A 25,000-nucleotide genomic window follows, 5' to 3' on the forward strand; every position below is an offset into this window, starting at 1 on the left:
AATACTGCTGGTGCCCTACAGGAACCTACAGGAACCAAGCTCCTCCATTGTTGCACTTTTCTTTACTACTATATAACGGCAATTATATAGTATATTTTATAGATATTTTGATATTGTATCATGTAGAACATGTACCATGAATAGGGGTGGCTACTGAAACACGATATTGACTGAATCATGTTGATCATACCTTGTATTGCGAAATAAACGTCAATTGTACTCATCCATCGTCATAACAGTTCTAAAGTGGTCAATGAAGAAACGTGCTTCAGCTGTAAAGCTGAAAAAGCAAGGGGCTGATCGGCCGCCTCAGAAAGCCATATCGGCAGCTCCGCCAAAACATAAACATTCACTCAATGTTCAATGAGAACGCCAGGGAGAAGCGGAGGGGGGGGGGGGGGGGACCCCACATATTCATTGGTGGCTACACCTCCTACCCGCTCCGACAATCAGCCGGCGCACTCTATCTCCGTGTGAAATCACTGACGAGGGAGGAAAAATAATCGCTGGCGTTCTGCCAGAGTGGTAGTGTTCGCTCGCCTCGCTGGGCTCGCTCCCAACAAAAATTAATAATAAAACGATAATAATTAGTTTTCATACAGATGTAGTGACACCTCAATTTCGTTCGGAGCTGTAAGCACCTTGTCCGCTCTCTTGGTGGTTGGGCCGCAAGGCGGGCAGGGGATTGTCTGACGGCCCGTGGGGGATTTGAAGGGACTGATGGAGTTATTGACGGCACGGCGCCGGGTATCTTATTCATTCCGGTAGTCAAGCGCTGGTTGATTGATGAGCGAGAAACACAGAGTGAATGTAACAGTTGGCCCCACAGAGTCTGTCTCTCTCTCTCTCTCTCTCTCTCTCTCTCTCTCTCTCTCTCTCTCTCTCTCTCTCTCTCCTCTCTCTCCCCTCTCTCTCTCCCTCTCTCTCTCCTCTCTCTCTCTCTCTCTCTCTCCCCTCCCTCCCTCCCTCTCTCCTCTCTCCCTCTCTCTCTCTCTCTCTCTCCCTCTCCCTCCCTCCCCTCCCTCTCCCTCCATCCATCCCCTCCCTCCCTCCCTCCCTCCCTCTCCCTCTCCCTCTCCCTCTCCCTCTCCCTCTCTCCCTCTCTTCATCTGACACCAGAAAACTGATAATACACTACCTCTCACTTTAAAGTGCGTGCTTTGACTGGCTCAATTTCGAGGGCGCATCAAAGAGCTGAAGTGTCACGGCCCCTTGATCAATTTGGCTTAATTGGTATGTGGGACATGCTTTAACACTAGTGCAAGATAGTCAATGAGTGTTTAGGGGTCAACTTGGTACGAGCCCTTGGTAGCTTGGTAGTCCACTACATTCATCCCTCCATTCATCCCTCCCTCCCTCCCTCTCCCTCCCTCCCTCCCTCCCTCCCTCTCTCCCCCCCCTCCCTCCCTCCCTCCCTCTCTCCCCCTCCCTCCCTCCCCCCCTCCATCCCTCCCCTCCTCCCTCCCTCCCTCCCTCCCTCTCTTACCCAGGGTGATTCCATTGGGCCACTCGATGCGCTCCGACACCAGAACCTGGCGGTCCACTCCGTTCATCCCGGCCTTCTCTATCTTGGCCCGGTCTCCCCAGTCCGACCAGTACATGAACCTGCCACACGGGACACACACAGACAAGTTAAGACATTTAGCCAGCGAGAGAGTGAGTGCAAGAGGGAGTTAGAGACATAGATAGAAAAAGAAAGAGAATGGGGAGAAAGAAAGAGAGAGATAATGAGAGAGAGAGCGGAGGGGGCTGAGAGAGAGGAGAGAGGGAAATAAAGAAGAAATAGAGATGATAAATGAATGCAGCCTGAGGGCCGAAAATCACTTAAGCAGCAGGTACCATGCAGTACACTTTCCAGCATCTTCTGTATCCATCAACACGACCAGTGACACGTGTCTAATGACACTGTTCTTTATCCACCTCTCTGAACACGACCAGTGACACGTGGCCTAGATAGCATTTTCACCTAATGTGGTGAGATTTGACAGAAAATGCTAATTTTCACACACACAGGGTGGAATCCACAAAGAATGGATTGCACGGTGCTAATTGCACCCTTAACTGCGTGAGTTTAGCACACGGTATCTGCTCCGTCTTTGTGAGCTACTGTATCCACGGATGAGATACTAGCGCAGATGTGTGCTGTTTGTTCCTGATCTGGTCCAGCGCAGTTGGCTCGCGGAGCAGTCTGCACCTGACAGCGCTGTTGGCAGATATCAGGAAGGGGAAATAAACCCGAAATGAGGCATAGACATAACATTTTTCACCATTAGTATTCCGTTAATTTCGTATTGTATTTCGTTTACTTCGTAATTTATAGAGCTTACTTCATTTGTATTTTCATGACACATTGCGTCCTTTGTTTTTGTCACTATCTTTCGTCATTGCATTTAATAATCATAATAATAATAATAATAATAATAATAATAATAATAATAATAATAATATCTTATATAAAAATAACAAAGTAACAAACATAGTGGACAGACACAACAATAATATGAGAAATTAGGGGTTAAAGGCTAAGTTGAAGAGGTGGGTTTTGAGCAGTTTTTTTAATAAGTCCAGAGTTGGGCGGTGCGGAGTTCTGCGGGGAGGGAGTTCCAGAGGGGGGAGCTGCCACACTGAAAGCTCTGTCCCTGAAGGTCGCAGTCTGGTTCGGGGATGGAGAGCTGACCAGTGTCCGTGGATCGCAGGGACCGTGACTGAGTGTAGGGTGGAGGAGGTCAGTGAGGTACTGAGGTGCCAGAGCGTGAAGGGATTTGTAGGTGAGCAGGAGGGTTTTGTAGGTGTTGCAGGATTTGATGGGGAGCCAGTGGAGGTGGATGAGGGTGGGAGTGATGTGCTGCCAGGGTTTGGTGCGGGTGACATTTGTTTGTCATCCCCAAATTTATTATTTTGAGCAGACCTGTCCATAGTGCAGAATCTTTATACCGAATTTAGGCACTGTGCCAGTGAAGATATTTTATAATTAACAAATGTTTTTAGTGAGCAAGTTGTATTTAATGTTTAGTTAGGATAATAGAACCTGCATTATCATATACTCTAGAATACATTTTTCATTGGCCGTGTTTCCAGAGTGAGGTACATGAGTGGTACAATCGTTTTCGTTGGTGGTACAATTGGAACGTGAGTGCAGTCAATCATTATAATAATCTTTATTTATATAGCACCTTTCATACAAGGATTGCAGTTCAAAGTGCTTTAAATAATGAATACATAATAAAACAAGCAGCAAGAGCAATGCATAACACAAATAAAAGTTGCAGCATGATGCAAAATCTAAATCTCATTTAAAAATCAATCAATCAATAACGCAGACAACGTCAAATAACAATATTTTAATTATAAATACGATTGCATGGGATCTCTGGGTGGCTGGCTCATATAATCCTTGATTTCATTCAGTAGATCAAGGATTGCTTGAGCTGGCAACCTGTGTCTCCGGATGATTTTCGGTCTCACTTAAATAAATAGTGATATTCTCCTTCGAAATATTCATTCACAGGCACGCCTGGAATTACGATGCCTGCGTCTGGGAACAATACTGCTGCCATGATCACCTGTGACGCTGGCATGATGCCCCTTTATAGTGCTTAGGGCTTTGCGCTTAGTTAGGTCTGTGAAGACGGTAGGTGCGTCGCGGTTAACTGCTCGGTGCCCTAATTACCTAATTGAAATACGCACTAATTGCACCGGACACAATGCTGATGGAACGCAGTTACCACCTCATTTCACCCATTGCGCCGCCTCTGTGGATAGCAAACTGTGTTTCAGCACTATTTGCACCGGCTTTGCGTCGGAAAAAGCCGCGCAAACCCTTTGTGGATTCCGCCCACTGCAAAAATATCCATCTTAAAACAGCAGCTCAACCAGAGAGAGACAATGACAAGAGGGCAGGAGTGCAGAGAAAGAATGAATGATCATTACATTTGTATAGCGCTTTTCTAGACACTAAAAGCACTTAACAATGTTGGGTGGAAATTGCCTCCTTCACCACCACTGTGTAGCAGCCAACCTTGGGCTACACAGGATCAATGGCTGCCATACACTGGCACCAGGCACACATCGCACCACACAATTGGCTGAAAGGCTCAGGGCACAGGGATTGATATCAGCCAATTAAGGGGAAGGGATGATGGTGGCCTTGATGATTAGAGACCAGATTTGGAATTTAGCCAGAGAAGCAAACAGACTGGACATGCTTTTGTAAAATGAAGATAATTGAGGTGTGCAAAATCCAGCATTTTCCGATAATGCTGAAAATTCGTGAAAGCTCACATTGTTTAAGTAGTTAGGCTGATCAGGCTAGGTAAGCTAGCCAGTTGATTACATCTCAGCTCATCAGTTGTCTTGCTTTGCCCTCTCTCTCCCATGTGCTCTGCTCACTCAGCTTTCACAGAGGGAGAAGCCCCACCAGAGCAAACCACAACTACAGTATGCTGTCCTTATAATTAGGGATGTCCCGATCCGATCACGTGATTTTCCGAAGATCGGGACAAATTTATATATATTTTTTAAGCGGGATTTTTTTTTTTTACTTTTTATTTAAAAAAAAAAATTATTCAACAAACATGACCATGTTCACGTCTTAAACGCATACTGAGGCCTTAGTTTTGGTTTTAAATTGCATATCATCATTCCATTTATTTATTGTCACAGAGCAGAAGAATTTGCCAAAACAAGCATTTCCTTTGATTTAATTATACATCAAATGATTTATGTCAAGGATTGCAATGCCTCGCTGAATGAAGTTTAACTTTCACCTGGATAACGTCAACATTCAGGGTGAATGTAATGTGAGAAATTGGGATGAAAAAATTAAAATATATATATATATATTTTTTTTTTAATTTAAATTAAAAAATAAATTACAATTTATCGGATCGGGAAAGATCTGTATCGGTAGATACTCAAATCACATGATCGGGATCGGATCGGGAGCAAACATATTGATTGGGACATCCCTACTTATAATGTTTGCGTTGTTGTGTTGTTTCTTAACCTCTTCTACCCGAGCGGTCCATTGGCGGACCGCAAATGACATCACGTCATAAATCACTCACATCAAGTAGCGTTTTTTTCTTCTCAAATGTATCCAAGAGTGAAGATCCTAACCATGTCACAACAGCAGTCATAGTGTATATTTTCAGCAATACGTTTGTTTACCAATAGGTTAAAGTGTTATTAGTGAGATTTTAGTTTATGGAATGTGTTCATTATTTCGCGAATATTCGCCATTTTGAATTAGCTACAAGTCGCCAGTTGTAGTCATATGAGAACAGGGCATCCATAGCCTCTGTGAGCGAAGATGCTCTTTGATTGCAGCGAAGAAGAAAAAGACGCTCTCCGATTGGCTAACCCTAACCCTAACTCTAACCATAACCACGTCGAAAGAGGGCCTAAGCATAACCACTTCGAAAGAGGGCCTAAGCATAACCATTTCGAAAGAATGCCTAAGCATAACCACTTCGAAAGAATGCCCAAGCATAACCACTTCGAAAGAATGCCTAAGCATAACCACTTCGAAAGAATGCCTAAGCATAACCACTTCGAAGCAGAGAATATATTTATGTACAAGGCGGAAGAGACCCTTCGGAGCTAAACCAGTCAGAGAGGGTCTTTTCTTCTTCGCTGTACGCGGCCTAGCCAATCAGAGAGCGTCTTCGCAAACAGAGGCTACGGAAAAGAATCACGCCATCCAGAGCTCTCAATGATCGTTGAAATTTCGAAAAAACTACAGTACCCAGCGAATTATAGCTTCCTGCAAGAAAATTACTTGTGTATGAATTTCTTTTATTTCTCATATTTCTCGGGATACTCTACCACAAAACTGAACGTTATTGGCATATATTGGAGCGCAGTTAGTGTCTACCTTCTGTGAACATTACAAACAGATTCAATATGGCGGCGCCATAACCATTATTAGAATGGAACTGTACACAGTAGATTTCATTCACGGTTCTTCAGTGCACGCCTGGATATACTAAATCCAAATTGAACTCTGCCATTTGAAAGAGAAGATTTGGCCCGATCCATAGATGTGCGACTTGGCTATAATAAGGTCATTTATAGGCCTGGTATTCTATATTCTATAATAATATTTCAAATTGCATGTGTCCGGATGGCAGAATTCAGTACTGTATCTACAAAACATTCTGTTTATTCATCTTCCCTTTATTCATTTGCTTAGATTTTTTGTACACATCATCTCAAGAAGGTGCTGAACGAGATCAGTGGCAGTTGTTCATGTTAGCACGGTGAAAAAAGTTGTAGAACACGCTCACCTCACTAGACTTGACACTGGGTGCTGTAACCTCTAATATCATACATAAAAATAGGGAAACAATGTCCAGGCACGCACTCCAGGTTTTTCCAAATTTATTGGCAGCCTGTAATCATGACGTTTCGGTGTGAACACACCTTCTTCAAGCCATTCTGCCAATAAATTTGGAAAAACCTGGAGTGCGTGCCTGGACATTGTTTCCCTATTTTCATGTTAGCATGGTGTAATTCACTGTCAAAGATGCAAAAAGATAATTTATATTCTCCTTTGTTTCATCACAATTTACTCAAGCCTAGTAACAGACACAATACTTCTGACACTGGGAATACATTCCATGAGATCCATAAATGTCCCTAGATACCAAGAACATGCCTTGTAGAAGTGGAGCAATCTTCCATTTACTTAGGTATGTATTCTTAGGTGGATTTTCAGAAAATAGGGCTTAACAGGTTAAACTGGCACTTATTTTTTTTTGCCTTTCTATATTATTCTCCCATCCCCCAATTTTGTCATTATGCCAATACTAGGGATGTCCGATATTATCGGCCTACCGATATTATCGGCCGATATCGGCATTAAAATGTGATATCGGTTGATATCGGTATCGGAAATTAAGAGTTGGACAATATCGATATATCGGTATCGGTAAAAAAGCCAATATCGAGCATCCCTAGCCAATACCCTTCCTGGTCATTCCACGCATTGCCCTACTGTTGGTCTGGGGAGAGTGTAGACTATCACATGCCTCCTCCAATACATGTGGAGTCGCCAGCCGCTTATTTTTCACCTGACAGCGAGGAGTTTCACTGGGAGAACGTAACGCATGCTGAGGTTCACGCTATTTCCCCCAGATCCTATACCAGCGACCAGTAGGAGTTGCTGTTTACAACGACGAGGACTCATACCCTCACCGGCTTCCCACCCGCTAACACTGCCAGTTGTGTTCGTAGGGACGACTGACCGAGCCGGAGGTACCGCTGACATCTGGATTCGTTCCCAGAGTCTCTGTGGTGGTAGGCGAGTGCTTAGACCTCTATGCTACCCAGCCGCTCCCTTACCATCTAATTTAATCAAATTTGTTTTTAAATAAGTGAAACTATGTGCCACTCACTCACCTCACTCACTCACTCACTCCACAACGCCAAACTAAACCTATGTCCTCAAACACTCCAATTCAAGAACACAACACAGACCCGTCTCTCCTCTCTCCCCATTCTCCTCACCCTTGTCTTGGATCCACGACGATGGCTCGCGGTTCGCTCAGGTCGGTGGCGATCAGCACCTTCCTCTTGCGGCCGTCTCCCGTGGCGACCGAGATGCTCTTGTTGCCCGAGTCGGTCCAGTAGATGTTCTTGTGGATCCAGTCGACGGCCAGACCCTCTGGGGAGTGGAGCGCCGAGTCGATCAGTGTCACCTGCTGAGACGAGTCGCTGGCCTTGTTGATGTATGCACTGAGAGAGAGATAGAGAGAGAGAGAGAGAGAGAGAGAGAGAGATAGAGAGAGAGAGAGAGAGAGAGAGAGAGAGAGAGAGAGAGAGAGAGAGAGAGAGAGAGAGAGAGAGAACAGAGCTCAGTATAGACATCACAGTAAATTATACGTAAAAAACATACTCTAACCTTGTAGCAAGGGGTCTCTGGGCAGCTTCATAAAGACACCCACAGATGGCATTAGGCATTTAAAGCAAAGCCATTACTTTAAGTTGCAGGCAAGAAAGACAAGTCTGTCCACTGTCTCTGGTTTTAAAACTGCCCTGTTGCAGGTCACAAAAAAAAAATATATATATATATATATATATATATATATATATATATATATATATATATATATAAAAAAAAAACGTTTTTTTTCCCGATATTCGATATCGATTATTAAAATATATCGCGATATTTATCGTTATCGTTATATCGCCCAGCCCTAGGATAATACAATGGAAGAAATGGATTGAAGTGAAAAAGAAGGAGTTAGGATAATAGGATGAGATTTGGTCAGGGCTATATGGGATTTGGTAAGGATAAGAACTCAAGAGGGTGATGGATTGCGATACACGTTGGTTGCTTTAAGAAGGTTAAGAGGGTGAGATGGAGAGAAAGAGAGAAAGGAGAGAGAGAGAGAGAGAGCACACATTCACACATACGTTATGACCTATTGTTTCCTTTTTAGATGGTCAGAGTCATCTCTACGACCTCTCACGATGACTCACTCAGCCAGAAACTCAATTAAGTTATTCACTCGCGGTTAGCCACTCTGCCCCTAGTGGTGGCTCGCAGGTGTAAAGACCAGTTACATTTACATGTATGACACCATGTGTCCTCGTTATTATTTATTTATTGCTACAACACCATTGCCCCTAGAGCAGCTATCAATCAGGCAGCTCATATTAGACAAAGGTCAGTCCCATGGCGATGTGTCAGCCAGCAGTCTGAATGCATAATGACTCATTGGCCTTGTTGATGTACACCCCCGGGGAGGGGGGTATAATTACGTATTCTAATTTTGATACAATTATGTATGTATTATGATTTCAATGTTAAGAGAATCACAAATGGAGACGGAAGGGAGGAGGAAGGAGCTGAACAAACACACTGCTAATAGGAAACAAAGTGAAATAACACACTTCAGGAGCCTGTACCCCGCCTGCTCACAGCCCGCCTGGGACACCCCTGGAAGGAGCCGAGACCTCCGGGCTAGCGAGCGTGGCTTCCTGAAGAGAATGAGCCTGTCTCCTTTGATCAGCAGCACACGCCACAGCATCCCTCTGTTGTTGTGTAGCCTGCCACCTCCGCCTCCCTCTCTGTCTGGGCTCTTCTGTTGCTCTGTGACCCTCTTTCTACTCACCTGGCTGTCTGTCTTTCTTATTCCCTCTCTCTCTCTCCCTCTCTATCCCCCTCTCCGTATATATATTTCCCACACTCCCTCCTTTTATCCTTCCCTCCCCTAACCTTTTCCCTCTCTCTGAATGCACTTCTACTGTATGTTATCTATTTCTAGTTATCATTTCACTCTTAACTCCTCTATGCCGCACTGTTTTCAACTTTCTCTGCACCCCCATTCCCCCTCTTCGTCTTGCCCCCCCCCCCCCCCATTCCCCCTCTTCCTTCTGCCCCCCGAACTGTATTTTCTGACACTTCTATCAGCCCTTTAGAGATACACAGCCCATTACTCTCCGTGCTGCATCAGATACCAGGAGGCTAGAACACAAGGCAATACACTGTAAGACAACCTTGTTACGAGGGCGGGAAATACGATGACATTCTAATTTACCGACTATCACACACTACCGCACACTCGGATGACACAAGTGAAAAGTTAGCAGGGAGAGAGGGAAGAAGGGGATAGATGGAGGGAGAGAGAGGGGCAGAGAGAAAAGAGAGCGAGGGATGGAGAACAAAATGGGAAAGAGAGGGGGATAAAGAAAGAAAGAAAAAAAAATCAGGAAAGACAGGAGGGTGAGAGAGAGAGAGAGAGAGAGAGAGAGAGAGAGAGAGAGAGGGAGAGAGAAGGGGAGATGGAGGCAGATGAAGAGAGAGAGAAGGATGGAGGGAGAGAGAAATAAGGAGATCTGAGGGGAAAAGCAGGGATGGACCGAAAGAGAGAGAGAGTTTGGAGTTGGATGGGGGAGAGTGAGAGGGACAGATAGGACGAGTGAAGAGAGAGGGATGCAGAACTGCTGGCAGAGAGGTATTTGGACCATTTTCAAGCGATTACCCAGCCCTACACATGTTCATAACTACTCTTTCACTACCACACTACAGACGGTCTGTAGTAATTAATTATCATCATTCTCACGTCGTTATCATTAAAAAACTATACGTCAGAATATAGAGTTTATCAGAGGAAGGATTAAGTGGTGAATAAGAAGAGTAGAGAGAGGGCGAGAGACCAGACAGAGACGGATGACTGTGAGCCTGGGAAGCAGATTGTGTCGTTAATTGGCTGTGTTATTGTTTACGGCAGACATCTTCATCATGATACTAAGTTAGCCCTCCGTCAACCCGAACCTAACTAATCAGTATTAATTAGCTGGGGTGAAAAAAACGATGCCAACAGAGAAATAGAGAGAGATAGAGAGATAGAGAGAGGATGGATTGGAGAGGAGGAGTTTATTAACAAATGATTGATGGAGAACCTCTCCAATGAACACAAGTGGAACATCTAGGACCGGAAAAACGTCTTGCTACTTCTCAACAGAACGTGTTTAACATGTAACAACCAGTGGAGAAAACACCATGTTGCTTGTGTAGCAGAGTGATTCACTCTGCTACACTTGTAAGGTTCTCAAATTAACATAAGGATGTGATTAGGAATTGCAAATGAGCATGAATGGAATATTGCTACGTTCAACACATTTATCATAGCCTGCCACCAGCTCACACTGAAGTAATGAGTAGGAATTAGGTGCATAACGGTCACACAGGCAGAGTGAGGGAAAAGGAAAACTTGGCACTACTACCAGGGTTAGGGGTTCCATTCCCTGTGTAGCTCAGTGGGTAGAGCATGGCACTACTACTAATTCAGATATAGTTCGAATGGGCTACAATCTCTACAGGGTGGATCGAGCTGGGAGCGGGGGGGGGGGGTGGTGTGGTCGTAGTACTATCGGTATCCATTTTAGATTTAGTCTCCATACCAAAGAAATGTGAATTTATTGCTCAAAAGATCCAGTTGGGGCCTCCTCAATGGTTGTAATAGGCGTGTATAGATCCAGCTGGGGCCTCCTCATGGTTGTACGAGGCATGTATAGATCCAGCTGGGGCCTCCTCATGGTTGTACGAGGCGTGTATAGATCCAGCTGGGGCCTCCTCATGGTTGTACGAGGCGTGTATAGACCCCCAGCTGCTGGCACAGGAACAGTAGACATTCTAGCAAACCTCATTTCTAATTTTTCTGATTATGAACTATTGGTGATGGGATATTTTAACTTAAACTTAAAACTCCATCTGTGTTAAATCTCTGTACAGCTTGACTAGTGAATATGATCAACTAGTATACACCTTTAAGACACTAGGCGACAGTCTTAACCCTTTCACTGCCAAACTACAGAAGGTTAACCATTTACTATCACACTACCGATGGTTAGGCTAGCTAGGCTAACGGTCCAGGCGTTCCCTAAGCCTAATGCATGCAGAGAGACAAAAAAGGTATGTATCTTCTTGTCTAACTCCAGGGAAGACTTGTGTGTCAGGGAGACTTGTGTGTCTGGGAGACTTGTGTGTCTGGGAGACTCGTGTGACTTGTGTGACTGGGAGACTCGTGTGACTGGAAGACTTGTGTGACTGGGAGACTTGTGTGACTGGGAGACTCGTGTGACTGGAAGACTCGTGTGTCTGGGAGACTTGTGTGACTGGGAGACTTATGTGACTGGGAGACTTGTGTGACTGGGAGACTTGTGTGACTAGGAGACTCGTGTGACTGGAGACTTGTGTGACTGGGAGACTCGTGTGACTGGGAGACTTGTGTGACTGGGAGACTTGTGTGTCTGGGATACTTGTGTGACTGGGAGACTTGTGTGACTGGGAGACTTGTGTGACTGGGAGACTCATGTGACTGGAGACTTGTGTGACTGGGAGACTCGTGTGACTGGGAGACTTGTGCGACTTGTGTGACTGGGAGACTTGTGTGACTGGGAGACTTGTGCGACTAGGAGACTCGTGTGACTGGAGACTTGTGTGACTGGGAGACTTGTGTGACTGGGAGACTTGTGTGACTTGTGTGTCTGGGAGACTTGTGTGTCTGGGAGACTTGTGTGTCTGGGAGACTTGTGACTGGGAGACTTGTGTGACTGGGAGACTTGTGTGACTGGGAGACTTGTGTGTCTGGGAGACTTGTGTGACTGGAGACTTGTGTGACTGGGAGACTTGTGTGACTGGGAGACTTGTGTGACTGGGAGACTCGTGTGACTTGTGTGACTGGGAGACTTGTGTGACTTGTGTGTCTAGGAGACTTGTGTGACTGGGAGACTTGTGTGACTGGGAGGCTTGTGTGACTGGGAGACTTTTATGTCTGGGAGACTTGTGCGACTAGGAGACTCTGGGAGACTTGTGCGACTAGGAGACTCTAGTCACAGACGTCACTCACTTCACCATAATTGATCAATGACAGAGCACGAAAAAAAAATACATTATTGTTGGGAACTCAGGTAAATGTATGACCCACTTCCAGTGATGAAGCTAAGCTAGGCTAACGGTCCAGGCGTTCCCTAAGCCTAATGCATGCAGAGAGACAAAAAAGGTATGTATCTTCTTGTCTAACTCCAGGGAAGATGTTAAATAAGCTAATTTCCCAAAATGTTGGAATGTTCCATTAAAGGATTAGCTACTATTGGTTTGGATAGAAATGCATGCGATTGGTTCCAAGATTATCCATCAGTGAGACGTCAGTGTGTAAAGTCAGGTTATGCCCAATCAAAATGTTTATCAATAACTAAAGGTTAAATTCTAGGTCCTGTGATCTTCACTATTTATATATATAATGATATTGTGTCTTCGCTGAATGGTTGTCAAGCCCATCTGTATGCAGATGATACAACTTTCCTTTAATACCCTCCAGGAAACTCTTATTAAGCTTACATTGGTTCTTAATGCTAGTAAAACTAAATGTATGCTGTTTTCTAGAGCCAGACACATTGAATATGATGGTTTACACAAATCTACCGTAAGTGGTTCTAGCATTGAGAGTCACTGAATATAAATATCTTGGTGTGTCGCTCGATGAGCAATTTACATTTAAAATTATTTTCAAATCTCAGTTGCCTTTCGAGTTTAAATAAAGGCTTGAAATTAAACTACCAGGGTTAGGAGTTCCATTCCCTGTGTAGTTCAGTGGGTAGAGCATGGCACCAACACTGCCATGGTTAGAGGTTCCATTCCCTGTGTAGTTCAGTGGGTAGAGCATGGCACCAACACTGCCATGGTTAGAGGTTCCATTCCCTGTGTAGCTCAGTGGGTAGAGCATGGCACCAACACTGCCATGGTTAGAGGTTCCATTCCCTGTGTAGTTCAGTGGGTAGAGCATGGCACCAACACTGCCATGGTTAGAGGTTCCATTCCCTGTGTAGTTCAGTGGGTAGAGCATGGCACTAACACTGCCATGGTTAGAGGTTCCATTCCCTGTGTAGCTCAGTGGGTAGAGCATGGCACCAACACTGCCATGGTTAGAGGTTCCATTCCCTGTGTAGCTCAGTGGGTAGAGCATGGCACCAACACTGCCATGGTTAGAGGTTCCATTCCCTGTGTAGCTCAGTGGGTAGAGCATGGCACCAACACTGCCATGGTTAGAGGTTCCATTCCCTGTGTAGCTCAGTGGGTAGAGCATGGCACCAACACTGCCATGGTTAGAGGTTCCATTCCCTGTGTAGCTCAGTGGGTAGAGCATGGCACCAACACTGCCATGGTTAGAGGTTCCATTCCCTGTGTAGCTCTGTGGGTAGAGCATGGCACCAACACTGCCATGGTTAGAGGTTCCATTCCCTGTGTAGCTCAGTGGGTAGAGCATGGCACTAACACTGCCATGGTTAGAGGTCCCAGGTCCCACTGGGTGGCCACTCATACCAACAACTGTACTGTAAAGTACTTTGGATAAAGGCATCCACCAAATAAATGTTATCCGTAAATGCCTGGGCCCTCATTCATCAACGTGGACGTAGAATATGTTCTATTTCCACACGTAAGCACGGAATGTAGAACTAGTGTACGCACAGGGAAGTCGGGATTCATCACACGGTGCGTACGCAGGCTCTACGCTCCTCCGTAGAACTTTGTTCTACCGTCAATGCTCGTGCATGATTATCCATATATGGTCATGAAAGTGAGGAAACACCCCCCATGGGATGTGAAATAATGGACTGACCCGAGCGGTACTCTGAGAAACTCCACGGAGAATTCACTGCTGTCGAACCAAGAAGACACTATCGCGTATTATGGGATAAATAAAAGGCGGATTTGTAAACGGTGATGTCAGATATCATATCAACGGCTCCCTAAGACCATTGCTGCAATTCTGCCTGGACAGCTCAAAATACTAATAAAGACCGTTCGTTGACCACTGTTTGGCGTTGGTTGTGTGTCATCATAACCGTGCTGTAATATGAATGCCTTTATTAGTTGTGTTCGATTGGCTATATGATTTTTAGAGGCATCTATTTTGTTGTCGGCTAATAAAGACCGCGCTGGAATATGACTGCCTTTTCCCGTGTTGTTTGATTAATACCCAGGGATTAAAGTTCTCCTCAATTTGATTCCAAATCGCGATGGATCTCCCGTCAATTTTCTACCTGCTGCATATGATTTCTAGAGGCATACTACAATCCATTTTGATGTCAGTATTGGGTAGCCTACATAAACAATAATACGAGAGCTATACAAGAACAATGAATCTTACTGCCATGTATGATGTAGCAGATACGCCATGTGTAGCCTGCCTATATGTGATCAATACAAACATGAACTTGAATTCCATCATGTCTGTGTGCGGGTCACTGCGGGAACTCACAAGGCTGTTGTCACAATGTAAATAAGAACGTGCACTGAAAAGTTACAGTATGTAGTTGGTTGATCATTTGTATGACAGTCAGTAAACCCTTGCAAAAAGTATCAGTTTTATTTAATGAATTGAAAACATTCAGCATCGCCTTCCTCCCGGCATCCAGCAATAACATGTATCAGGCAAATGCGCATCGCAACATTTACTGAGTGGAATCCCTTTCTATTCACATAACTGCATTTGTGATGGAGCTTTGACAGCTACAGTAACAGTCTATTGGTCGATCCATCTCCAATATCACGATGGACCGTGCCGCGGTGGCAAAGACCCGAGTGTGGAGAGGATCTTGAATGAATTCCATCATCATATATATATGTTGTGTGTCTGTCCACTATGTTTGTTACTTTGTTATTCCCCCCCCCCTATCTATGTAAAGCGACCTTGGGTCTCTTGAAAGGCGCTATATAAAATGAAGCTATTATTATTATTGTTATTATTATTATTATCATCACATCTGTGCGGGAGCTCACAAATAGACTGTTAGTCTCAGTGAAGTTTCAACGGAGGTCATCTATTCTAACCAACAAATTGAAGTAGAAAGCATTTCGTGACCAATCTTATTTGGAATCATGACACACAAAATAATTTGCTTTTTATTTGAAACAATATCTAATCGCGTTTGGAGGTTGGTGTTTTGCGTCTGCCCCCCCGTGCCAAACAAGCAGGCCAACCTCTTGTTCGCGTGTGAGCCCGTTATAATTACACTACTGTCGCTATTTTACAATGAACTATAATGAATTACGGGTCATACAGAAGTTGAACACTAATGCACGGAAGCTTATTTCCGCCTTGAAACTAATGCAGGACTGAGGAGTGCTTATGCGTAGTAACGATATTCTACCACTGGGCGCGAGGTACGCCTGGTCTGACCTGTGCGTAGATGTAAGCACGGAGTCAAGTTCAAATCGAAATTGATGAATCCCACTCTTTGCTTAGAAATGATCGTACGCACAGGGTAAGCACAGATCTGTGCGTAGAACACGTTGATGAATGAGGGCCCTGGATTGTATTCACACAATATACTGCATGGCTAGGATTGCCATCAGAGAATCACACTGGACAAAATAGGCGCAGTGCAGCACACAAAATACCTGTGTGTGTGTGTCTGTGTGTGTTTGTGTGTGAGCGGGTTATGTTTGTTCATGCATGTGATTGTGACTGTGTATAAGTGTGTGTGTGTGTGTGTAGGTGTGTGTGTTTGTGTGTATAAGTGTGTGTGTGTGTGTGTGTGTGTGTGTGTGTGTGTGTGTGTGTGTGTGTGTGTGTGTGTGTGTGTGTGTGTGTGTGTATGAGTAATGGGGGTGCTTACGGTGGCAGTGAGATTAGACTGAGCATATGGCTCAGCTGGGATGATCGAAGGCTCCTCCTTGATCAGGGTGACACACACACAAACACCTAAGTATGTTCATGTGTGCAATATGAGCAGGTGAGTGTGTGTGTGTGTGTGTGCATGTGTGCCTGTGTGAAGGACAAACCATTTCCACTTTCAAACTGATGACAGCCCTCCAGGTGTATCACACCCACACACACACACACACACCCACACCCACACCCACACACACACGTCTGGCTACCAGAATGTGTGACAGGTTGAGAGAGAGTTACAGACGCCGAGACCCTGACACTGGTAACATCGAACCGTCCCACTACATGCCAGCTGGACCAGTTACCCTCCCCACTCCTCCAGACCATAGCACCAGACATTCTCCCATTCCTAACTGCAACCATCAACTCCTCCCTCAACTCAGGGGTGGTCCCCACCTCCTTAAAACAAGCCAAAGTCACACCGCTCATAAAAAAAAAACAAGAACCCCACCCTCATAGACTACTATTGTCCTGTCTCTCTTCTCCCCTTCCTTTCTAAAACACTTGATCGTGCTGTATCCAACCAATTTACAGATTATCTCTTACAGAATGACCTCCTAGACCCTAATCAGTCAGGCTTCAGGACTGGTCACTCGACAGAGACGGCCCGCATTGCGGTCACAGAGGCACTTCACTTAGCAAAAGCGAAAGGCCTCTCCTCTGTCCTGATTCTCCTAGACCTGGGAGTGGCTGGCTCTGTGCTGACATGGCTGACATCATACCTCAATGACCGCTCCTACCAAGTGTCATGAAGAGGGACCCTGTCTGCCCCCCACCCCATGCGGACGGGTGTCCCCCAGGGCTCGGTTCTTGGACCCCTTCTCTTCTCCCTCTACACTAAATTTCTAGGTAACATTATCACGTCTCGTATCATTGCTATGCCGATGATACTCAACTCTTCCTCTCCTTCCCTCCCTCAGATATCCACGTCGCTGAGCGGATCTCTGCCTGTCTGTCCGACATCTCCGCCTGGATGACGACCAACCACCTCAAACTGAACCTAATCAAAACCAAATTGCTTCACCTGCCGGCCAAATCCTCCCCCCTGACAGACCTTTCCATCACAGTCGAGAATTTAGCTGTGGCCGTGTTCCCGACCGCCAATAACCTTGGTGTTGTCCTTGACGACCAGTTGAACTTCTCCGCTCACATTGCAGCGACAACCAGAACCTGCAGATTCCCCCAGAGCAACGTCAGAAGGATCCGCCCCTTCCTGACAAAAGAAGCCACCCAACTCCTCGTCCAACAACAGTCATCTACTGCCTCGACTACTGCAATGCACTGCTTGCTGGCCTTCCGACCACTGCCATCAAGCCTCTTCAACTCATTCAGAACGCAGTGGCCCACCTGATCTCAAACCTACCGAAGTCAGCCCATGTCACCCCACTTCGTAGGGACCTGCACTGTCTCCCCATTGCTAGACGAATCCGTTTCAAGGCCCTCAACCTGGCATACCGTGCGGCGAAGGGAATGGCTCCCGCCTACCTCCGGTCAATGGTCTCTAACTACACACCCTCAAGACCCCTCCGCTCTACATCCTCTGGCCGCCTCAGACCTACTCCTATCCGAGCTCCGGGAGGGTCATCAAAGAGAAGCCGCCTATTCTCTGTCCTTGCCCCACGATGGTGGAACGAACTTCCCACCAGTTAGGACAGCTGAAACCCGTCCAATCTTTTGCCGTTGACTAAAGAGACACTTCTTCAATCAATATCCGATTTTTTTTTTTTTTACCTAACCCTAACTAACACTCAACACTTTGATGACATTTTTTTCTCAGCTGATAGAGTTGTACCCTTCCTGCTGACTTGTTGTGTAAAGCTTGTAAGTCGCTTTGGATAAAAGCGTCAGCTAAATGACAAAATGTAAATGTAAAGAAAAAGAAAGAGTGGAGGGATGTGAAAGGGGGGGGAGTAAAGGGAAGACAGAAATCTGTTCTCACACAAAGTCAAACAACTCTGAAATGGAATCCAGCTTGCTTTGGTGTGTGTGTGTGTGTGTGTGTGTGTGTGTGTGTGTGTGTGTGTGTGTGTGTGTGTGTGTGTGTGCGCATGCAGATGTCTATGTATGGCTGTTACAATTCACAATGCAGCATTATGATAGTAAACTGAGATAGACATGGGGGTGAAAAGAGGCAGTAAGATAGGGACATATTTCGATACGTTTTTATGGTGGTCAATTAAGAGATGATGTCTTTCAGTGTGAGTACTTGAACAAGTTGTGGGGTATTTTCTTTTTCTTTTGCTCAAATGTGACTCGGATCTGATTCTTTCACAACAGTGTGAACAGCACAAATCACATGGAATCCGATCTTTTCAATTCTGATTTGAGCCACTTTCATATGTGGTCCTAAATCACAGTACACATCTGATTTATTTTGCAATGAGACCTCAGTCTGAACAGTCATACAATTTTGATGTGACTTTTGCGTCACTCTAGCCTCTTAACGTGCACCGGGACGTATACGTCCCGACGTGCCCGTGGGCAGAACGCACAAAGTCACGGCACTTTGCAAGCGTCTAGCAGCTCTGGCTGCATTTTTCACCTAACATATAAATTACCGTTCGAAACATCTATTTGTTGCCGTTTGAACGCCACCTGACTTGACCAAATAACTGCCTCTGTTCTCGAGTTACATGATGATATGTCAGGCGAGCGTCCTTTTACGCGTGCACACGTCAGATGACCACCCCGGACTCCCGACACTCTAGAACTGCCAATCATCCATTGATGGCGAAAATTAGTGGTCAGCGTTGTAGCCAATGAGAGTACCTTTCCAATGATACCCCATGTGGGGGGGGGGGGTCAAATAAGGGATCTATGTGAAAGTTGACGAGCGAAAACCAGAAGTGAATCACACTTGAGAATGAAAGGAAATGGATTTTCGTGAGCTTTTTCTTTTGTCACACAGTTTACCCGGATCTCTCTCAAAGACCCATTTATGAATGGATTTAAAAAAAAAAATGACCTGTACTACATAAGACTTCAGGCTATGGATCCGCAGTGTTTTCCAGCTTATACCAATTTTTTTAATATTTGTTTTTTGATATTGCAACCACTACAGAAAAATTTGAGTACACAAGTTCAACTTCAACTTCAAGCATTAGTAACTTCAGAATGTTATCTTTCAAAATAGACCCGGCACATGCATGTGCTATAAGTATAAAGTATAAAGCTAAGCTTTGCAAAAAAAGTATGCAGTCCTCAAGTTCAAGTAAAACAATTTCCACTTGTCTGCCCGCCTGTTAACTCATTGATGACCACGCCCCTTTCCCCATCTGCACTGACTAGTGTCAGCTTTTCTTGACCATTTTCACGATATTTCACGATCTTTGCGGAACTATTGTATATTCTATATTATAGCTATGGAGACAATAGTATGGCTCATTTGACAGAAACTATTTCTAGTCCAACATGTAAAAAATTGTTTGTTTCTACACACTGTTGTTTGTAGTTTATTACACGCTAAACATCGCCCATTTCCAAAATAATCCAGTCTTTTCCATAGATCGCGAGATAAAACGTGTTATATGCAATAAGCCCAAATCATTCTGGTTGATATACACATGTGCCTTCACAAAATCGTCATGGGGTGGGGGGGGGGGGGGGGGGTGGTCTTACCCCGAAAATGCGATTGTTAGAAAACGCTGCAGTAAGACACTGATCATTACAGAAACATGTTTCAGGTTCGGTAAAATGTACATACCTTAGCCAGAAGGTACTCCAAAAATAATAATTCCAATGATCCCATCGGCGATCGCGGTTACCCGTTTATATGTAATTACACTTGTTTATGGGAAACTATAGGTTTTGAGGCAAGCAGATCTAGCGATTGCTTTGGAAGAGCTCCTCCCCCTCAGAGCGAGTCTTGATAGTCCAGTTCATTCATTGTCTCTACTGATCCCTTTCTATCAGAGTTCAAAAGGTAGGTGATACTGCCACCTGGTGAGATTCGATCAGCATTACAATTCCAACGTAGGCAAATGAGCCAGGGTTGGCTAGAGTGATCCAGATGATCGTTTAGAACGGGGATCAAAGGAAAAATATCAAAGAATCCAAAAACGAGTTTACTCGTTATTGGCGCTCAAGCGTTGGCGGGCCACCAATGAGTTAAGAGGTTAAATTGACATTTGTCACAGTTTTTACATCCATCTTCGTTATTGTTCATTTGCGCATGCGTGTCAGTTCAGGAGCATGACGAGTTGACCTTGGCCACATTTTTAAAATGTTGATTGAACAGCCAAACAAAGAAAATCTGATCTGAGCAATAAATCAGAATTGAGCACTAAGGCGTGCAGTGTGAATGCAGCCAATGGGCCTCATTCATGAAGCGATATAAGAACAGATTTCGTGCTTAACTAGCATTTCCTCTTATTTTGTTCTTACCTGGGATTCAGCAATGTTTTCTTATTGTTGCTTTTCTATCAGGCAAGACCAAATTCTAAGAGTGGTTGAGAGCACTCTTACCCAGATAAGAAACTCTTACCCAGATGAGAAACATAAAAAAAAAGCCTAACATTCCTAATAATAATAATACATCAGATGTATATAGCGCTTTTCCTAATGATCAAAGACACTTTACAAAACAAACAATACAATACAGTTTTAGTAGATACAATAAAAAATATATAAAAAGTAGGGCTGTCAGTTTATCGCATTAATTAGATTAATTAATTACACAGCAAATTATCGCGTTATGAAAATTAACTCAAAATTAATAAGAAAAATGTAAAAAGATTTCTATAAATGTTTAAAAAAAATTTTTTTATCTCATTCATTCAATAAGAACGTTGAATACAGATTTACAATTTTTTATTTTTTTTTTAAATGGTCCATTTGCATGTTCTTGGTATCTGATTCTAGGGACATATTTTTTTTTTGTATTTTATTTTTTTATTATTTTTTAAACAAACATAAACAAACATGACAACACACGATAAGATATACAAGCATTAATTGTCAGAGCACATCCAATGAGATCACATTTTAGTTAATTGTCTTATATAAGATATACCCCTAATACCTGTTATCTAAAAACCTACACACATATGCTCCAGCTCGAACCCCCCCCTCCCGGACCCCACCTTTAGAAGTACCTCCACTATCCCTCGCACCTAACCAGACACTACCATTATAAGCTAGCTTTTATTCTCTCCACCACTTCTAACCACATTGACATTTTGGATTCATTGAGACCCAGAATTCTTGCTGTAGATATTTCTTGATAAATCACATCGAGATATGTAAGAAACCAAACTTTACGGCACATTTTTTCCGGTTGAAACCAGCTTGATGCAATCAGCTTTTTAGCTACTGTGATACCCGATAAAACCAATCTCTTTAGCTGTGGATTCACTGCAAACTCAAAAACATCATTCAATAGTAATACCGAGGGGTGTACAGGTATATTCCAAGATACGAGTTTTGATAATTGTTGGGTCACATCTTTCCAGAATGCCTTGACTGGTGGGCAGTCCCAATACATGTGCATAAATGTCCCTTCGTCCCCATTTGTACATTGGGTGCATTTGGAGTCTTGTTTAAGCCCCATTCAGCACAGTCTTATAGGAGTCAAGTATGTCCTGTGGATATAGTTAAGATTGATTTGTTGATGATCCGGGTTCCTTGATGTAAGTCGGACATTTGCCCAGGCTCCTTGCCAATCAAAGTCATTTTCCAGGTCTGGTATATCCCTCCTCCAGACAGAGTCTAGTTGGAGGGTTTCATACGAGGACGTTAGTAATTGATGATAAAATTCTGAAACAAAACCTCTAGATGTCTCTCTTTCGTAGAAGAATTTGTGGTATCTGTGGTGTTCAATTGGTCTGTCTAATGGAACACCGTGAGACTTCAAACATAGCTGTAACTGTTTGTAAAAAAGCCATGTGGACTTGGTGAGATAAATTTTTTTGCGTATTTCTTTATCACTACAAAAACCCTGTTTGTTAAAAACATCCCCTAATGAGTGTATGCCTTGCTCTTCCCATATAGGGAATCTTATAGGTCGTTTTTCAATTAAGAGTGCATTGTTATTGAATAAGGGAGTATGATTGTGCCATTTATGTGGGTTAGGATTTTTATTTTGTGATTCACGCCATATCCGGATCGCATGAGTAATTATGGGGCCAAATTTTCGTTCACAGTGCTTGATTGGTAGTTCAGTGTATGCTATGTCCTTCAGTCTATGTGGGGCTACTATGTTTTCTTCTAATTTTCTCCAGGATACTAATGCTTGGGGGTCAAACCATGTTGTCAATGGTCTTAATGTGTACGCCTTAAAATATTGGAAAAAATCTGGAAATGCCATGCCACCATCTGCTTTATTTCTCTGTGCGGTGGATCTTTTTATACGTGGTGGTTTGTTATTCCAAATAAATTTGTATGTGGAGGAGTGTAATCTTTTCCAGTAACCCTCTGGAGGGGGTAACGGTAGCATTGAACTGAAGAAGTTGATTCTAGGTAGTACATCCATCTTAACTATTGATATCCGTGCTTGTACTGTGTTTTTAAGTTTTGCCCATCTATCAAGGTCGTCTTTGATTTTGTTTTGGATTTTTGTGTAATTGTGCTTCACCGTTTGTCTTATGGTGGGGAATATTTCCACTCCCAAGCATCTGAAATGTTTTACCATCGGTATCTCTCCTGGGAGGGTTATATCTTTTTTTGCAGGGGTGTTAAGTGGAAGGAAAGCCGACTTCGGCCAATTTATCTTAAATCCCGATAAATCACCAAAGTCCTCAATCAACTTGAGCAGATGAGGCAATGTGGTGTTGGGGTTTTGCATGAACAATATTACGTCGTCCGCATATAAACAAATTTTTTGTTGTGTGCCCTTGATTACGATTGGTTCTATGGATTGGGATTGTCTTATATATTGTGCTAAAGGCTCTAATGATAGATTGAATAGTCCGGGACTAAGAGGACAACCCTGTCTGGCAGAGCGTGATACCGGAAAGATTTTGGAGATGATTGTGCCTGTTGTAATCATGGCCGATGGGTCTTTGTATAATACTTTAATCATATCAATGAATCCTTTTCCTAACTCCATCCTTTCTAGTACTGCCCATAGATACGACCATTCCAGCCTGTCAAAGGCTTTCATAGCATCCAGGGACAGCATCGCCTTAGGTATGGTGTCATCCTTGTCGGCATCTAGTACGTGCAGTATTCGTCTTATGTTATCAGTGATCAGGCGGCCTCTTATGAAGCCAGTTTGGTCCGGGTGAACTAAAGACGTCATATGCTTTTGTAATCTGATGGCTAATACCTTAGAGTACAGTTTGATATCGGTTCCGAGGAGGCTTAAAGGTCTATAACTACCGCACTCGTTGGGGTCTTTGTCTTTTTTAAGGAAAACTGTTATGAGTGCAATATTGTCATTCTTATGGAAGTTCCCCTCCTTGACTGAGTATAAGATCATATTTAGTAATAAGGGACCAATTATGTCCCAACAAGAAAGGTACATTTCTGATGGGAAACCGTCTCTTCCAGGAGCCTTACCACTTTGCATTGCGGTTATGGCCTTCTTGAGTTCCTCTAGTGTGATCGGTGTTTCTAACTGTTTAGCGTCATCCTCTGAAAGTTTAGGGAGAATAATTTGATTAAGAAATGTGTCCATTTTGTTTTGATCGAAGGTCGTTTCTGATTTATATAAGTCGGAGTAGAATTCTTTGAATGTATCGTTTATTTTTACAGGATCTGTTACAAGTACTTGTTGTGCTCTAATGGTAGTTATATCTGCAAATTTTGCATTAATTCTTAATCGCATGGCTAATAGATGACTAGGTTTGGAACCATGGGAGTACTGCTGTTGTCTTGTGCTGCGTATTTGTATTTCCGATTGTTGTCTGTATATGGCATTGATCTCTATTTTTAGTACGTTAACTTGATTCTCTAGCCGAGTTGAGTTGTTGTATTTTAGAGAATTAAATAACGTTGAGTAAAGCGTTTCCAGCTCAGCCAGTTTTGTGCATTTATTCTTGCGCATTTTGGAGGAAAAGCTATCCGTGAAATCTTTGATCATTCCCTTTACCGACATCCATATTATTCTGGGGTCTTGCACCGAGTTTGCATTCTCCCGTTGGAATACTATAAGACAGGGATCGGCAATAGGCGGCCCGCGGGCCAACATTGGCCCGCCAGCAATAATTTCTGGCCCGTCAGATTATTTTGAGAATATGATATTTATTTGACGCGCGGGAAATATTCACTCGGGACGCCAGGGTGTCTTTTATTGTGAAGCTGTATCTATCTAACGGCAGTCGTCAAAAGCATGTCTGTCACTATAGCCAGTTGAAATGGTCAGGTGGACTGGGAGAACCAATGGAATAGTCCCACCGGGCCCCGTGTCTATTTCCCTAACGCACTTTCACTTCCGCGTTCGAGATGCGACTCGCGAGCGAGTTGAAGTAAACAAAACAAACATCTTTGGATAGCAACGGGGAAATATAACGCTTCTTTTAATAAACAGGAGCCATACTTAAAATACGGGTTTATCGCAACAGGTCGGTGATTCTTGCGTGCCGAGCCGACGTCCTCTCTGCATAATATGTGGCGACAACAACAACAACAACAACGAGGCAAGTTGGCAGATAAAGTAGCTGCATTCAACGCCAATCTGGAATTGGAGGGCGGCGAGTGGATATGACATGTTTCAAACATTAGCAGGGATTTTGGAGGACTTAACAACAAACAAGGAGGTATGGTGAGTCGTGTTTTCATGCATTCTGATCTGTTCATCACCCGCCGGCGCCGCGGTGATCAGCAACAGCTGAGAGCTGTTCATGAATGAATGGATGAGTGAGAACTTTGTT

General features: G+C 43.9%; 1 protein-coding gene across 1 annotated transcript in view; it reads right to left on the reverse strand.

Annotated features, from left to right (window-relative positions):
* Positions 1 to 25,000, reverse strand: part of lrp8 (low density lipoprotein receptor-related protein 8, apolipoprotein e receptor) — a gene marked incomplete at both ends in the record, with an annotated part of 393,308 nt that overhangs the window by 44,748 nt on the left and 323,560 nt on the right. The window contains 3 exon segments of the mRNA XM_084311233.1: positions 1,487 to 1,605; positions 7,510 to 7,737; positions 9,448 to 9,475. Coding sequence (XP_084167359.1) covers positions 1,487 to 1,605; positions 7,510 to 7,737; positions 9,448 to 9,475 — 375 coding nt within the window.

This window comes from Notolepis coatsorum (genome assembly GCF_963971535.1).
Source record: "Notolepis coatsorum genome assembly, chromosome: 3".
Lineage (NCBI taxonomy): Eukaryota > Metazoa > Chordata > Actinopteri > Aulopiformes > Paralepididae > Notolepis > Notolepis coatsorum.